The 17956-nt window shown below is 33.3% G+C and overlaps 4 protein-coding genes across 6 annotated transcripts; 2 read left to right on the top strand and 2 right to left on the bottom strand.

Annotated features, from left to right (window-relative positions):
* Positions 1–483: 483 nt before the first annotated feature.
* On the bottom strand, positions 484–1122 carry LOC137931690 (helix-loop-helix protein delilah-like). Its single transcript, XM_068775178.1, has one exon. It carries the CDS (start codon positions 1119–1121, stop codon positions 654–656), a length of 468 nt encoding a protein of 155 aa, XP_068631279.1. The 5' UTR covers position 1122; the 3' UTR covers positions 484–653.
* A 6179-nt stretch (positions 1123–7301) lies between these two features.
* On the top strand, positions 7302–9032 carry LOC137932359 (uncharacterized). The gene has a single exon (XM_068775966.1). The coding sequence runs from the start codon at positions 7302–7304 to the stop codon at positions 9030–9032; it is 1731 nt and encodes a 576-aa protein (XP_068632067.1).
* Positions 9033–9322: 290 nt separating this feature from the next.
* On the bottom strand, positions 9323–11799 carry IKKbeta (I-kappaB kinase beta). The gene has a single exon (XM_068775077.1). The coding sequence runs from the start codon at positions 11712–11714 to the stop codon at positions 9387–9389; it is 2328 nt and encodes a 775-aa protein (XP_068631178.1). The 5' UTR covers positions 11715–11799; the 3' UTR covers positions 9323–9386.
* Positions 11800–12012: 213 nt separating this feature from the next.
* LOC137931636 (gastrula zinc finger protein XlCGF57.1-like) lies at positions 12013–17401 on the top strand. 3 transcript variants are annotated; one of them, XM_068775111.1, is made up of 7 exons: positions 12013–12098; positions 12469–12741; positions 12824–13577; positions 14229–14411; positions 15249–15402; positions 16101–16247; positions 16398–17401. In XM_068775111.1, exons 2-7 carry the CDS (start codon positions 12604–12606, stop codon positions 16675–16677), a joined length of 1656 nt encoding a protein of 551 aa, XP_068631212.1. In that variant the 5' UTR covers positions 12013–12098; positions 12469–12603; the 3' UTR covers positions 16678–17401. The 3 variants fall into 3 exon arrangements, with proteins under 3 accessions (XP_068631212.1, XP_068631204.1, XP_068631221.1); XM_068775103.1 differs by lacking the exon at positions 12013–12098 and adding an exon at positions 12152–12213; XM_068775120.1 differs by lacking the exon at positions 12013–12098 and adding an exon at positions 12152–12213 and having other exon boundaries at positions 16472–16581.
* Positions 17402–17956: the final 555 nt, after the last annotated feature.

The following is a 17956-nucleotide window of genomic DNA, read 5'->3' as shown; positions in this document are numbered from 1 at the left end:
TTTATATGTGTATATACATATACTTACGCTGATTTTTTTGCGACAGTATTTTATATATTATTAATACAATTTCACTTTATTTGTTTTTAAAGATTATATCAGAGATACGTGTTCACGTACGTGTGTTTTCTTCAATGTTTTGCTTTTGTTGTGTATATGAAATTATTTATATAAAATGGTAGAGATAATAAATTTTACATCATACATGTTATAGCTATTATATATATAACTGTAGTCTTAATTCTGTAATCCAGCAAATCCGTGGACTTCAAAAGGGACTTCAAAACCTGATATCTCTGGTAATTTTTTTTTTCAAAGATCTTTTTTTAAGATACCATTATACACTTTGTAATATTTTCTTTTAATATAGGTAATCACTATCATTTGACGTGTGATAATGTTATTTTCATCTGTTGATTTATTTTTAAATTAAGTATTTCTCTAATTTGCGATTTATGTTTGTTAATAACTATGGATTTTCGTACTAAATAAATAACTGTAAATTTTTAAACAGTAACAATTTATTATCAAAATGTAAATAAATAAAATCTCATAAAAGAAGTAATGATATAATAAACTATTAAATAATATTAATTAATAATATGGCAAATTTACTATATACCTAATAGAGAGTCCGGCATAACACATCACTGTCACGCGAATGTCCTGTCAATGTCCACGTAATCGAATTCCGCGAAAAATGTGTCGAAAGGAGACAGGGAATCTTCGGCGAATTCGGACGGCGTCTCCTGCTCGGTTGAGAACTCTGAGAGGTCGGAGCAGAGTGGTGATGGCCAGCGTTCCGGTCTGTGTTCCATGTCGTGATCTGGACTAGGGTCACGGAGGGCGTCGGACAGGGCGGTGATGTAGCGCATTGCTAGTCTCAAGGTGGTGATTTTTGTGAGCTTCTCGCAAGGCACAGGGGTGCCGGTGATGGCAGCAGCCGGGACGGCCTGCCGGAGAGCTTCAAAGGCGCGGTTGATCTCGCGCATGCGGCTGCGTTCGCGGGCGTTGGCGGTCTTCCTGCGGTACTTGCTGAGCGGCTGCGGCGCTCGGCGGGCGCGCGGCTCGCGGCTGCGCGCTGCCCGCGGACGCAACTGGTACTTGTCGTGATCCGGCATCGAGTGCCGCCCCGCGACTCACGCGCCCGAATAGCGCTCCCAAACACACTCACTCCGCCCACCGGCCGCGCAGCGTACACTCGCGCTGACAACTACTTAGTAGGCCGCAACACTTGGTGGGAGTCTAAGAGATGATTCAAAAGAACTCGGTATCCCAGTGATGTTACCATCGGTTGCAGAGCTCGACGTTTTTGTAAAAGTAGGCATTTATACGCACTTGTGACACGACAATCATTTCAGCTTAAATATTTACAAACTTTGTCCTTGTATTTGCTGTAAATCACTAATATAGAGTATTAATAACGTGTTATAAGGAAATAGTGTAACCAAAAACAAAGTAAGCGATGAATATCCACATCCCTATAAAAACACGATGCGTAATGTTAGTAGTAATTGAGTTTGTTATCGCTGACTACAAATTAGCAGGTTTCCACTTGTAGTCGTTTTTTATAATGCATCTACTTATTTTGTACCAATCTGATGAAATATCTGATATTAGAAAAGCCTGAGCCGAAGATTTTTATATATGTAGGAGAATATGGATATTTATATACACATATGTGTGTGTGTGTGTGTATATATATATGTATATATAGTATATATATAACGAGGTTTGGGCAAACACCTCCAATTCTCTGTCACCTCCAAAATATATCGACGAGTTACACCTTCCATTACCAAAAAAATACATTGTACAAAAGAGCCGAAACAATTAGGACCAGAATTCTCACGTTGGCAAATCATATGTAATGTTGGCGACTGACTGGGTCCCTTAAAATCTCTTTATGTTTGTATTTGTTTTTTATACTTTTATGTTGATAGTTCGTGTCGCGACGCAGTTTTGGCTTGTTATTTTCTGTCAGTCTATTGTTACGTATTATTTTGCTGTTACCTAGGTTTGTAAACTTATAATTAAATTACCACCATCATACTCATTTATTTCATCTGCACACACGCTCGCTTATATATTTGGCTCGATGTTAATTTTTAAAAATAGTATAAAAAACATCATGTGCATCAATATATAATTTTTATTACACAAAGAAAGGAATTTCATTATTTTTTTGAAAATAATATCGTTAAGATGTCCTCCAGATATTCTGGAGCATTCTTCTAAATGACACTGAAGGTTTTTAAAAGCATGACTTCACACTACTAATGAAACCCTTGCCATTTCTTCTCTAAAATTTTTAATTCAGCACGTATTTTCGCAGTTTTACAGAAGACACTGCTCTAGCGATGTTCCAATTACAGAAATCACAAGGAGACATCTATAGTTCATGATGACCCTTCAACGTCACAGGATTCAATATGGTTTTCCTTGGAAATATTTCTCGTACGACCTTCACGCTGATTAAGAAAAGGATCAATATTTAGCCACTTCCGCACATGCAGTGGTAGTCGTGCAACAAAGTGCATTGCCTGCCAGCCCGCTGATAAATGCGCATGCGGCAAACAATGCGAATCACACAACTGCCACCGTTAAATCACTTAGATTTAACGGTGGCAGTGGCTAAATATTGATCCTTTTCTTACTTAGGATGGACTTCCCCAAAATAACGCCTGATTCCATTAAATCTCCACGGTGATGTTAGATTAGTTGGACTGGAGCATGGATTTGTACTCATTGATCTTTTAAAGCCTTGGTGCATCATATTAGCTGATAAAGGCTCAGTGCAAGGCATACCTACCACAAAGTCTTGCGCTGCACGCATTCAACGACTTCATGCTTTACTTTGTAGTGGGTCCACCTAGGGTCAGGCCACGCCGCGTTTACCGGCTTGTGGTTGTAACTCATGGACATTCGATCGGTTACACCAGAGATGTACCCTGGCCACTGCCATTTCAAACGAGCAGTTCTTCGATCTATGTCCGTGACATTGGTATAAGATTTGGTTGCAAAAATTTATTTAAAAATAAAAAATAGCTTTTATTATACCCATATTGTAAAGTATGCATAAATAATGACTTAAGTGCGTGAGCGTACATTGACAATGAATGAAAAGGCGGTAAAGCTCGGTCTGAGGTCGTTTTGATTGGATTAGCATATTGGATTCGGCGTTTCCGTTCAGCGTTTTTCGATTGATTGCTATTAGTTCACCAAGTCAGCGAATGCTCTTGCTAGTTAGCGTGGGCTCGGCTCCGACATACTGCGTAGGTGTTAGATGATCGTAATGATGTACTCCCGGGCCGATTTGTTGGTAACAACTTCCTGTAATTACGTATGTACGCACCAATGTAGGTCGATTATCACTTTAATCTCTTTTTCTTAATTTAAAGAACTGGTACCTAATTGCAGTAATAGGTAAGTATATTAAGCTATGCAAAGTGATTGTTTATAAGTTTTAAAACTTGATATTACACCGTCAAAGTTATCACTTTGAAATAAGTTACTTATTTTAACAGTATTCGACAGGCCAATAATTTCTGGCTGTAAAAAGTCTGCCAGGAGAGATAGTAAACAATAGCTTTTCCGTATTATATTAAGCTGTACTTTCACCAAAGCTTTTACAGCTTTTATAGCTATAACCAATAACTCCGTATAAAGTTTTAGTTGCCTGCTAATCCTGTGGAGTATATACTGTAACGGCGTCGGACTCCCTCGGAAACTTTCCAGGTTAGTACCTTAAATCCGTTGAAGCTATGAATACCAAGGGACGAACATCATAAATTCTCTAATAAAGAGATGTAAAAGAAATTATATGTTAGTAAATTAATTAAAATGTATGAATAAATTTTTGAAATACAAAATTCATAGAGGTTAGAGTACGATTCGTTACCTTTTACTTATTTTAAACATAATATGCATTGATTTTCATAATGATAACTCAAGGGTGTTATATTTCTTTATATATTATATATATTTTTTTAATTTCAAAATCAATGGCTTTCTCTTCTTTATATATACTTTATCAGTTCTCCTTAAATAGGCTAGATGTCATAAATATGTGATTTAAAATAAAAAAGTTAACAAATCCTTCATTAGTGTGAGTGTATGCATATAATTCCAAAAAATATCTAAGACTTTCCGTTTCTTAGTTTTAATTTTAAAATTAAAAGTAAATTATTAAATAAATATTATTATAGCCTTTAAGAGTTTTTAATTGATTGAAATGTGTGGAACTTGGTCTGTTTACTCATTTACATGTTTGATATTAAAAAGTAAATGAAAATTGTTACATGAAAAATTGTTACATTTCTACTTTTTTTGCTTATAATTTTAAAATAATTGACGATTCAAATGCGCATGTAAATGCCTACTAGAATAAAGATATTTTGAATGTAAATTTGATGTACGTTCTATTAGTCGTTCGGCTGTTGTATTATTTGTTCTTAAATTTTGTTATCTGTCCCAAAAACGTTATTTTTTTTAATTTTTAATTATGTCTCTATCTTTTTGAATATGTAATAAACAAAAAACTATTCACTTTAAAAAATTGTATCATTTAACCTATTGCTTTGGATCAATTACTGACATATCGTATCGATCTTTTTTAATGTTAATAATCATTTTTATTTCCTAATTTATTTTATACAAGGCGCAGGAAGATTCACATAAAATATGCAAACGAAGTACAAACGTCGGTTCAATCGCAAACTAGCTTTTTGTTCCACACAACCATTAGATATGTTTATTTAGCAAACAAACATCAAGCAGGCAGACAGAAAGGCAAAAAAAGGTTGAAATGTTAATCTTGAATCTGGGAATATTGAATTGAATGTAAAATACAGTCTAAATAAAGCTCACACACGCATACATATTATTGTTACATTTTTTTTGTTAATAAGCGCATGTTTTGTGTTATCTGTAAAAGGAAGAGCAGATTATCCTAAAAGAAGTATGTATACTAAAAAGCGGGCTAACCACGGTTTTACTATACGTTATAAATGGATGATAAAAAACATGTTTATTTTTTTTTATAAATGGATGCAATTATAATGAACAAACCAACGTCTTAATCGAATTACATAATGAATTTGGTATTTCCGCTACGAGTTATACCAACTATGGTTAATTATCGGTTGACCTTGTGTTACGGTGTCGATAGCGTGGGTTCGCACTTGTGTCTCGTGTAGGCGACCAAAGTGTTGCAAAGTGACGATCTTGTAATAAATCCAGCAGATTATCGTTCCAACTTATTACCGGCATTTCTCGTTATCTAAATAAGGATGTTGAGTACGATCTTTATGGGTACAGCCCAACCATTACCGGACCAGTTTAAAATACCGGTACGGTTGTACCTCTTATGCGATTTAAGTATTTATAGTTTGTTTTAAGTTTTAGGAACAATAACCTTAGGTATAATACCGTGTTAACTGTAAAAATAAGTTGTTATAAAATGGTTTCATTATTTGATTGGCACGATTTGTAAGTTGAAGTGTCAGTGGGGAGACTTCATAGCGCGCAGAATTGCTGCTGGGGACTTAAGTTTCTAGAGCAGAGATAACGGACCTGCAAGCACTGCGTCATGCTGTGTCGTGATGCAGACTGCTTCCGACCGGTCCTTTTGGATATCTATGGGAGATCTCCATGTTCAGCAACGGACGTTCAACGACTGAAATGATGCTGACCATGAAATATCCTCTCGAAATGATTACAACCTCGTGGTTGTGGGGCTGCTCAGAAGCCGTGACCTAGTGATCAACGGTGAAACTAAGAGGAACCTGTATGGTCGGTTCGAGGTGCAGGGGTGATCCACGGCAGCCACTTTGAGTGAACGTATTAAATGTCAAGGCAGATGGTAAGTGACTGAATCGGTAGTTTGATGCACCACGCTGTCGACCTTGCGCGACTAATCGAGATCTGAACGAGGAAGCGGCGGCGGTGGGGCTGTGGGATCTTAACAAGGACTTATACTTGAATATTAGGCATCGTCGTATTTTAGCTTCGGACTCGGAGGATTTCGTAACTCGCGTTAGGTAATGAGGTTGAAAAGTAAAGCATGCTAAATTCTAGTGCATTTTTTCTAGGGAGGAAAAGAAAAGTTTTTTTCACTTAAACAGAGCTGCGTAGGCGACCGCCGCGGGCATGGTGTGAAATCGTTTCTATGGCTTTGCAATTATAGATGATGAAGGAGCAACATTGGGTTTTAAATCGGTGCAAATCCTTTATAAACTGTCTTTAGCCTAGCAAATTTGGGTATGCGAAGGCATTTCTGAGATGTAATACGAAAACAAACTAACAAACACATTCCATGTGTTTGTTAGTTAGCGATAATATCAGTTGTCATTTGGATAAAAAAAGTATTGTGTGGTTTTATTATTGCTTTTAACCCAATCAGTCTTTTATCTTTTTCAAGATACATCGCTTCGTTTTAGCCGATTTCAGATTCGAGAGTTGAAGTTATTAAATAGTTGTTGTAGGCAAAAACTCTAATAACTTGTTAAGGAGAATGAATTTGAAAAAAAAGTACCTCACTGTACAACACGAAAGTGAAGCTATTTAGTGAGGTTAATTTTGTAGAAGAAACATATACTCTAAAGGTAGTAAGATTCCCCATGGGGTTGTTTGAACGGTTTATTTGAACTAAGTGTGACGCGCCCGCAGTGATAGAAGGTGTGTTAAAGAGATATTTTCTTATGATGCTGTTATACGTGCGATATAGTATTGAAGACAAAATTCCAGTCAGCAAGTCAAGTCGGGAGTCGTGTTGGGATAATTTATGAAGTTGCTGTTATTGATGCCGAATAGGGAGGACTGTACTCATAATGCTAACAATAGGCCTAGTGTACATGCTCGGTTGCTTGCGAAAATATGAATCTATGTTTATATTCCTATATGATAAAAATGTTGGACTGATGATAAAATTAATTATCACGTTACCCTTTTTAAATATCTAACATAATAAGTGATAATTAATAAACATGAAAAAATATGAATATGAACAATAATATACTACAAAATATTTAACATAAAAATGTACAAAATTTCCTAAAAACAAAAGAATTAATATTTCATTTAAAAAATAAAAAAACGATTATCTAAAAATATTATTAAATTTATTATCATTAATTTTCGCTTAAAAATATTTCCGTTCTAATTTGTGAATATTTTATCTATTGTAAAGATAAAAGAAAAAAATGAAAAGAATATTTTTAATCTACATAGACTTTGAGCAAAGATATTGGTGGGAAAATATAATTTGCCTAAACATAACAAAAGACGATACTCTCGAAAAAATGAGCAATATTGAAATGCATTGTAAATTGTTGCTTTACCTCGACAAAAGGCGCTTTTTAGAAGAAATCAAAAATAGCTGTGACTCGTTCTTGGCGCTGTGCTCTTACAAAACTAATAACAAATTTCCACCGTTACGACAATTACTTGAACTTGACGTCATGGATTTGCTAAACATTTTTCCCAAGTTAGGGGACTTTTTATTACGAGAACCTTTGCAATTTCAACAAATTTGTAATGAAATATTATACGCATGTATGATATCGATAGATAGTGATAATACGCAAAATATATTAGCGATGCAAGCGGCTGTAACGGTGAGATTAAAATGTTTCCCTCCGCTCTTATCTTATCGAAGACAAAGCCATTATGACCGAATAATGTGCTTTAATGGTCTACTTCTGGATATTACGAAATCGGATTCCTATGTTTATCACACAGTTTGGTCATGTCCTGAAGAGTGTGTGGGTAATGAAGTCATTTTACATTTTATACCAAAAACGCCTCCTAAATGTTATGTCTGCCGAAGTATTTTGTTCGAAAACAGTGGTTTGAGAAGATGTGGTGAAAAAGTTATTGCCACGTTTCTATCAAACTGCGATCTTTTCTCTAAAAAGTATATAATTGTCGATGATTTAATATCGAAGTTAAAGATTGGAAGTATATACAATGTTTTATATGTTGTTTTGAAGACAACGAAAACCGTTTGGTCGTTAGAAGAAATTGTTTCTTTACCAGCACCCTTAACCTTTCCTAGTCCCGAAGACGTCTCCGCACTCTTTGAAGTATGCGAGGGAGTTTCTTGGAAATTTATATACTGCCTTGCTTCGAGCATAGGAGTACGAGTTGCTCCTTTACATTGTTTCATGCAAGTGAAAATATTCTTATTACTTAGTTTAGTAAGCGTTAAAGCTAACTATATATTAGGGTCGCCCATTATTCATGTTTTAGTGACAGGCCATGAGTCTAGATATGTTGGTGAACTTATGAGTTCAGCCGCAATGTTTGCCGATAGGTCAATAGGCTTAGGCAACTCGAACAGTTCCGTTAAGCTGTCGCTCATTGGTAGTTCTGGAGGCGTCTGCGTTTTAACTTCGCCATTGTATTTGTACAACCAGAAACAGATATCGGAAATTGTTAAAATATTAGAAAACGGTGATATTTCTACAGATAATGGTGATATAAAAATTAAATGTGCTATTTGGGCGACATGTGTAGAGTCGAAAAAAATAAATATCGGCAACTTATCGAGTATTTTTGGAACAGTATGTCGGGGTGATTTCGGGGAACATTATGATGATTTATCAAATTTTATGTTAGATAGCTCTGTAAATCCGATCAAAAAGAGTAAAGATGAGGTTAATGCAATGAATGACGTCATGGCGTATATAAATTTAATATCGGGAATAAATGTTCACCTAGATAAAAGTGCGGAAAGTCTTTTGAAAAGTTATTTCATAGCGTCAAGGAAAGAGAGGCCAAAGGTTACTACCACAGGGAGCATCGCAGCACTTGTAACCATTTCTCTTACGTCAGCCAGACTATGTCGCAGGACCGTTGCTATAATAGATGACGCGATATTCGCTATATGGCTCCATGTCTGCGGTAGCCCTGACCCAAGATTCGCACCGGAAGAATACCTACATACACCGTCAAGTTTACACAAATTGCAAGAAAATATGAGTAACTTTAAACAATGGTTAGAACAGTTTACTGGCTGTTACATTTCATAACTTCAATTTACATGCCAACGTTAATGATTCTTGAACAATATGATGTCATATTTACCAAGGTCTACATGTTAATGACAGGATTAGATATATTGATTAAAAAAATACACTCTTTGTTAATTCATTTCTTTATTTCAGTATAATTTCAATTTTAAAACATTTAATTTTAATAAATAAAAAAAAATATATCCTGGACTTTTATTTGACTAGAAAATAATTGTAAAGGAAGAAATTAACATTTTAAACAATTATTATAAAAAAATATTAAGTAAAATATATTATAAAATGCATATTTTCTTATACACTACTTTAAGGCACTTAATAAATTCTTTGGATTCATACGTTAACAAACAACTTTTATTCATTTAAGAAGCTGAAATCAAATGTAGCTTTTTGTAAGGACAATTGTTGAGCATTCAATTTTTCACAAAGGCTCAAGTGAGTTCTTCTTATTTTTAAGCTTTCTTGAATAAGAGACTTAAGATGACCATTCTCTAAAACTTTGGGCAGAGAAAAATTTGTCACCGGCTCCCCAATTTTAAAGTCTTTCTTCTGGAAAGATACAACACTGTATGGAAGATCTGATATTTCACCAGCATCTCTTATCACAAGACTGATTGTGGACCACATGCAGTTTGATAAGTCATCAGTCAGTACTGCCAAACTGTCTGAGAGTTTATCTGTATTTTCAGCTGCATTTTTTATAATATCACTAAGCTTAGACAACTCCACACAAAGATCTTTCATCTTGAGCATGAGTGCTTGATTTTGGATTTCTACTAGAATCTTACTTCTTAGCTTCAGGCAATCATATGATGCACGTACAATATCAGAAACATTGTAATATTGACTCTTATTATCTTTTGATTTGTTTTCTGAATAAAACTCACTTTTTTTGAATGAATTAAATGACTTCAATGCATTAGTGAAGATCATTTGAAAATTATACTTTGTTATAAAGTTGTTGAGGTCTGCAGAAATTGGCTCATTGCTTCTTCTAGCTGCTGATTGCAATCTAACAGATATCTGGGACCATGCACTCAGTAATTTCTCAATCTTTTCAGCATTGTCGGTGATATCTTTGAATATTTTTTCAAAACCACCAAGGAAGTTAGTGCCGATGCTGTTTTCTTTCAAATGATCAGTATGTTTCATTCCTAACTCAGTCATTTTTATAATAATATCTTTTTGTGCTTGCAGCTTACCCAGAGCTTTATCAACAGTGTTATGTTTAATAAGTAGCTGTTTGCTTAAATTTTTTAATGACTCAGCCCTGGCGTAAAGTCCATTTATTAAAGAATTATAAATTTCCATTTGCGATAATACAAAGTAAAATCCATCCTTATATAGATTTTGGCTGTTTTTATAGTTGTACAGGGCTTTAGGGTGCTCAAGACATCTCTGTACTGTTATTGGCACTATAGGTTCAATAACTTCATTAACAAGTGTTTTCTTTCCATACACATATAACATTGTGGTAGCACCATCATTCCAATATTGAGACACAAGGTCTTCATCACTAATATCAACAAATGTGGTTAATGATATTATTATTTGTTCTTCAACAGGCAAGTTAATATCCTTGTTGATCCAAGCTTTAAGCATTTCCACAGTTGTGGTGTCTTGAATTTCATAAGCCAAGTGGGTCAATGTTGTAACTGAGAATACTTTAATAATTTTTGTAGCCAATACTTTTTCTAGGAGATCAAAAATAACCACTTTACTATGTGCCTCCTTTTCTTCTGATGGTATGTTAAATGTAACCTTGGAAGGTGCATCCCTACCTCGCAATTTGGGATCCCACTCCAGCGCCACTTGTAGCCATTTCTCCATGAGTGTTTTGAATGGTTTTGATATGTGGTTTTCAGGAAATATTTCATTTGAGTACTCTATGTCTTCATGAAATGTTTCAAACACACATATGTGTTCATGAGCTTTTTTCTTGACATAAGGCATCCATTGGACTGGTGCCAAGTATGGAAGGAATGGCCTGACTCCACATATTATCTCAAAAGCAAGAAGACCTAAAGACCAGAAGTCCACAGAATTACTATAAGTTTTACTATAAAATATTTCAGGGGCCAGGTATTGCAATGTACCAACAAAACTAGCACATACTGAGTTTGAATCTATTTCTTTAGCATAACCTAGATCAATAAGTTTATAAGCAACTTTTCTCGAGCCTTGAATATCCTCTGGTTTAGTACTGGTATCAAGAATGTGCAGTACAATATTTTCAGGTTTTAAATCGCGGTGTGTTATCTTGTTGGTGTGTAAGAAATGCATAGCATTTCTAATGTCACCGAGTATTTGTCGCACCTGAGTTTCCTTCAAACCTCCACATGCATCGGGCTTATTCAAAACTTGACGTAAATCACCACCACTGCAATATTCCATACAAAGAATCGGCAATTTAGATGGATTGGCGCGCTCCAATCCCAAAATGAATTCCGTTGGTAGTTTTTTCGTTCCAACTATATTAGGATTGTTGCAACATTGCAACATTTCCACCTCTTTGGTCCATCTTTCTTTATGTTTCGCGGTTAGTTCGGAACCCCATTTACAAGTTTTTATAGCAAGTTTTTCTTCTGTATGTTTATGCTTCCATAAAACCACTGTACCGAAACTGCCAGATCCTAAAACCCTATCTTTTACCCAGTCCCCAATAAAAACTATATCGTCCATAGCAAATAAGTTTTAATCACTTTAACTGAAAACAAAGTAGGTAAGACAGGAAGTTTATAAAAATAACTTTTCACCTCAATTTTTCTTAGTGTTTATAGCTAACTTCACGTAACAGTCAGATGGTATTGACATTTACACCGTGCATGTCAATAAACGCTACATTTCACGAAAAAAGACTCTTTTTGATCAATCAATGTGTCTGTTCTATTTAAAGTTATTCAGACTAAAGTTAGAATATATATTATAATTTCGTACGTTAGAATAAAAACACTAATATAATTGAACTAATGTGATTTATCGAGAACTTAGTTTAAAATCATTAAGTGACATTGACAATTGTTACTTGACAACGAAGTTTCATATTTCTGATTTGCTTCGAGATCTGTAAGATTTATAATAATTTGATGTTTGTTTTCGTTTCTTTTAGTTCAATACATAGACTTCATTGTTCGTACGCTACATTATATTTTACGAATTTTATTTAAGTTTGAAGACCGTAGTAAGTTCAAAAGATTGATTATTACTCGCTAAAATTACCAGTAACATTTTCATGTCGGAGTATAAGGACTAATTCGCAATAATAGTCTGCAATTGTTTGTTAAGTTTTACGGACCTACTTGCATCTCTGCAATTATGATTTGTCAAAGTGAAGTTTATTGTATTGTTCATTTTTTAATATGTATAAACATGCATAGGTTTTTTTACATTGCACTTGCCTTTTTTTAAAAAAATGTATATCAACTGTTGTTTACAGATATGGATCCGATATGATTTGGTACTATTTAAAATTGGGAATGGCTTTTAACATAAATACTAGAAAATAGATATAATAATTTCGTAGACAAATAGACTGCAGTTTTCATTATAAGGAACAGCTGAAGGTTTAAAAATGGTGGACATGGAAACAACATGTCGAACTTGTATGAAAAATAATGATAAACTTATTTATTTATTTGGGCCTATAAAACTGGAAGATAACTATAATATGATGTTGGCTGATGTTCTAGCAATGGTGACACCATGTCAGGTAAGATTTAAAAAATACTACATAAAGAATAAGAATGTTATGAAAACTAAAGTTAATTAATCTCTTATTATTATTGTGACAGGTTATGAAAAATGATGGCATGCCACAAAACGTCTGCAGTGACTGTGTTAATATTCTACAAATTCTTTTAACTTTCCGATCTAACTCATTAAAATCAGAAGAAACTCTGAAAAAGATGATTTTCCTTGAAAGAACACTCAAGGAAGAAATAAAAGATGAAGAACCAGCTTCTGATGAATCAACTAATATAGAATCTAGTTATGAGGAAACTGAGATTTATCCATTAAACTCTTTACTTCCAAAAATTGAAAATATTCCAGAAAATCATTCCTATGAATGTGACAAGTGCAAAAAACATTATACAAGTCACAAAAGATTTTTAAATCATTTATCAACACATGATGAAACTTCTTTTATAAAACCAGTACCTGAGGTTAAGTTAGAGGCAGATTTTACTGACAATATAGACAATGTATTAAGAGAAACACATATCTCAGATACAAAAATACAAGCAGATAAATATAAATGTAATGAATGTGAACAATCATTTAGTAAGGAAAGATCTCTCATTGCACATAGAAGAAAACATAGAAATTATATCAAAAAGGAGGATAACCTTCGGTATGAATGTGATTACTGTGGAAAAGATTTTTCAATGAAACCACTGTTAAAAAGACATCTCAAATTGCATTCAATGAATAGACCATTCGTATGCACACAGTGTCCAAAAAGCTATACAAGACAAGACCAATTACTGGAGCACTCAAAGAGACATGATAAAATTAAATCACATGTTTGCTCATATTGCAATAAAGGTATCATCAAAGTTTTATTATTATGTTGTATTTGATATTATTCCATATGAAATCATCTTTATTCAAATGTTGGTATATTTATGTAAACACTATGAGGGTTTCACCTCCATGCTAGCTATTTGTGCCATAGACCTAGTGGGTTAACGGCAAAAACAAGCTCAACTGATAATGCTGAGATATATAAATATCATTAACTATTCTATGGTATTTCTAATGGTGTATAAAAAATTACTAACACTAATATATTTTCTACTGAATATGGAATAAATCAGTCATTCTATAGGGTGATTGGTTACATGTGTAAAAGTTTTAAAGGTGTAGCTCAAATGCTGTCTATGTATGATACACCTCATCCAAAATCAAAGTTCCACAAATAATAAATAACAATAATATAGTAAGAATAATTATTTTCTAAATTTGGATTAGAATTTATTATCTGTCTCTGTAGACTATACTGCCAGAAGTTATTTCCTTGTCACAAAGTTTTATGCAGGTTGTTTGGAAATATGTGTAAATGCCTAAAGTTTTTTGCTGACAAATGAACTATGTTTTACTATAAACCATAACATGTATATTCATAGTAACGAAAATTTATAAAGTAATAATATAGTTTAATTTAATCTTTATATCTAAAGTGATGGTTGTTTTCAGGTTTCTTTCAGTTATGTAGTTTGAAGGATCATCTCAGAGTTCATACAAAGGAAGCTCCATACTTGTGTTCTCAATGTGGCAAAAGCTTTACTAATAATTCCAATTTACGCCAACACATGATCAGACATTCCGGTGTCAAACCTTTTGCTTGTACTTTTTGTCCAAAAATGTTTAGTACTAAAGGTATTAGTTCTATTTTTAATTTTATTGTGCTCTATTTGTTCTGATATTCTCTGTACTTTTAAGTCATTGGCCTGGCGCAGTTCACTTGAAAGAAGTATTTTCTGTTTGATTTTTTCGATATTAAAGCCAATTCTATAATAATCCAACACTAAACTAGCTAAATTTGAGCTTTAGTATTGTGTTGCCAAGTCCTGTATTTTTTTAGCAGGCTGGTCTACGCAACCAAGCGACACTGCTAATTTTGCATCAGAATTTGCTTTAGTCTAGATAACCTATTTAATCTGTGATAATATTAGTTGTTTTTTCTTGAGTAAAGTGTCTTTAAAAAAGTAATATAAATAGTGTCTGTTTGTTAGATGTATGTGAAAGTGTATTTTGTCTACACAAAAACATAAATGGTCTTCCAGGCGTGATATACAGAATAAAAATACCAGTAGTGTAAATAATGATATATACTTAATACTGAATTTCATAGAGTTAGTTAATTTTTTTATGAGTAATGTATGTACTTTTACAATAGGATCTCAGTGAATGTCGCATTTCACTTATTCCTTCTTAAGAATAATACTTAAGTCTCCTGGCTATTTCAGTGTTATGATATGTAATTTTATATTAATTAAAAACATTTTTGCGGTAAAGTTTGTCTCGCCTGATCTTAATTCTTAAGAACTTATTTTTTGAACAGGTGAAAGGCTCACATTGACTTCAATAAGGGACGTAACTAAAGATGAAAATAGGGATATAATTCTAATTTAAATATAGAATCTTTAATTTGAAATTATTACCTAGTGTTTTATTTGTGGGGGAACTAATCAAGTAATTTAATTCATGTTAAAGGGCAGATGATGAGCCATATTGTGACGCATACGGGTGCGCATCCACATAAATGTGACGAATGTGGAGCAAGCTTTACAAAGCCAAACTCCCTTAAGAAACATAAATTCATCCATCTTGATATCAAAGCGTTTGCTTGTGAAACTTGTGGCAAGAGGTTGGTTTAAACTATACTTGAATAATTAATATTTAGAATATGTTTTTTTTTTACCCATGACTTATAGCTTGTTGAATATGGGCAGAACAAGCGATTAAAGTGGCCATCTTTAGGGGAAGCTTAAGCTTTGCAATGGTTGGTTATCGCCAGACTTGATGATGATGTTGAAAATATGTTTTTAGATTTTTTCATTTTATATTGATTGGATGCAGTCTGGGTAATTGTAGCAGGATTTTGGTCAATCTGCTTTCAGAGAAAGCCAAAAAGCAGTTTAAAACAGTAATAAAGTTTAATTTTATTACATTTTAATGTTTCCCTTTAGCTTTGAATTTTGTTAATTGGCATTTTGGTCAGAATCTTTTTTGAAATAAACGAGAATTTTTTATTGACAGCTGGTAGTCTTCCAGTGAATTAAAAAAAAGTGTTTTTCAAAAAAATTATTTAATACCTATGCTTAAAATGTTGTTTATAACAACAACAACTTGTCTAAATTCTTTATTAAGTAAAGATTTTATGTTAGTGGATTATTCACAACTTACCCATATCATAAAACTCTAAATTTACGATATTTGCAAATAAAGTTAGCTTCGCTATCAGTTTTTGGTTATTTATTAAATTTAGATTAAAACTCACCATTTGTGTCTAAATTTTTAAATGTTTACTAAAAGAGACTTTTTTTTAATGTTGCACTTTTACAGGTTTACATGTAAAGATCACTTGAAGAGACACCAGCGCACTCACACTGGTGAGAAGCCCTACCAATGCAAGTACTGTGACCGCGCCTTTACTCAGAGCAATGACGCAGTAAAACATATGCGTATGCACGTCGGTCAGAACATTTACCAGTATGTATGCATTAAAAAAATACTTTGTTATAATAAAAAAAAGTATTATTATGACATTAATATTTATAACACTGTCTTAGTGTTGCCATAATATACAAATATGACATACTAGATAGATATCACCATTATTGTAACATTCCTCTTTTTTAGCTGTACAGTCTGCAACATGAAATTTAGATTAATGAGAGACCTGAAGAAACATTATCCAACACATTATATTAAAGGTTCCAAGGCGCCAACTGTACCAGTGGGTAATGGCATGGTGGCACCTATTATGGTAGCTTCGGAGGACGCTGATATAGTCCGAGAGGACAATATAAGTCAGAGTACAGAAGGAGGGATAACAATAACAGTTAATAATGGATTCAGAGATGGATTAGCTGGTGGTATTATTATTAATGTTGCACCACAGAATGGTGTTAATGTATGAGGGTAACACTGCTAGGTTCGGTGACCTAATTCATACAAATTCTACCAAAAATTGATATATTACATAAATTTGTTTTTATTAATGTTATCAGTAATGCAATACCATATTAAATGAAATTAAATTTGGTATATTAGGTATATTTTTCATGTCTTTATCTTTTTACTGTACTTTGAAGTCTATTTCTACATCGATAGATGTTTTTGATTAGTGATCTGGTAGTGCTGAAATGTGTGTCTAGGTAGGTTCTGTGATTTAATCATTATGTTAATTTCATAAATTATTTTCTAAATCAATTGACATTTTAAAAAGAATTATTGTGGATGACTTGGGTGTATTTTTTACTTGAGAATTTTTCGATTAGAAATTATGGGCTTATACATGATGATTGGTTATAGGTTTAAAGGCTTTGAAGAGGTGAATGTATAGCTCATTTGTACCAAACATAAAGTATACACTTTGAAACATGTTACATTAATTTATTTTACTGTTAGAATTTGATGGGCCAATAACTTCTGTCAATACAAAATCTGCAGGGACAGATAGTAAACAATAATTAATATATAGTAATCCGAATTCCAAAACGCGTTCTTACTATATTAACGTACATTGTATATTATTTCTAAAACCATTGATTTTTGAATAGGGCACTATATATTAATTGACAGCAAATGAGCTATACATCTATAATAAATCTCCCTGTACATTCATAAGTAATGATAATTCAAATGGCAGTAACATATTAATTTTTTCAAACAGATGTAGCTTGTTTGGTATATTTTGCATTCCAAAGTTTTTTTACAATATTTCTTTCCATATTTTACGAACACTTATAATTCAGTCAAATAACCAATATCTAATTATCACTATACGGAATTCAAGATTTTTGTCTCCAACTTCATATTATAAAGATTATTACATCTCACACTTGGTGATAATAGAATAAGTTATTAGCGCCTTTAATGGCGATGGCTAAATGCCTTATTTTATTACTAAGCTCTCTAAAACAATTAGTATGGTATTAATATAAATGTAGTTTATAAAAAGAGATTATATTAACATATTCGTGACCATAGACTCTGTAAAATTAATAAATGTACAACGTAAAATAACATATACTCTTCACAATGGACTCATCGGGCAAAAGAGAGAGACGGCAATCGGGTAGGTTCGGTTTTGTAAAGCGCTGTCCTTATCGCACTGCGCTCGGACAAATAGATATGTACATAGCAGTTAACTTCCACAGACTTCCACGAGGATGTCTTTTCCCTGACAATAATAA

This window comes from Battus philenor, unplaced genomic scaffold (assembly GCF_028537555.1).
Source record: "Battus philenor isolate CCGP_79_NKW_IND1 unplaced genomic scaffold, ilBatPhil1.0.hap1 SCAF_11, whole genome shotgun sequence".
Lineage (NCBI taxonomy): Eukaryota > Metazoa > Arthropoda > Insecta > Lepidoptera > Papilionidae > Battus > Battus philenor.
The sequence above is the reverse complement of the archived record's forward strand: the minus strand, read 5'-3'. Positions and strand labels throughout refer to the sequence as shown.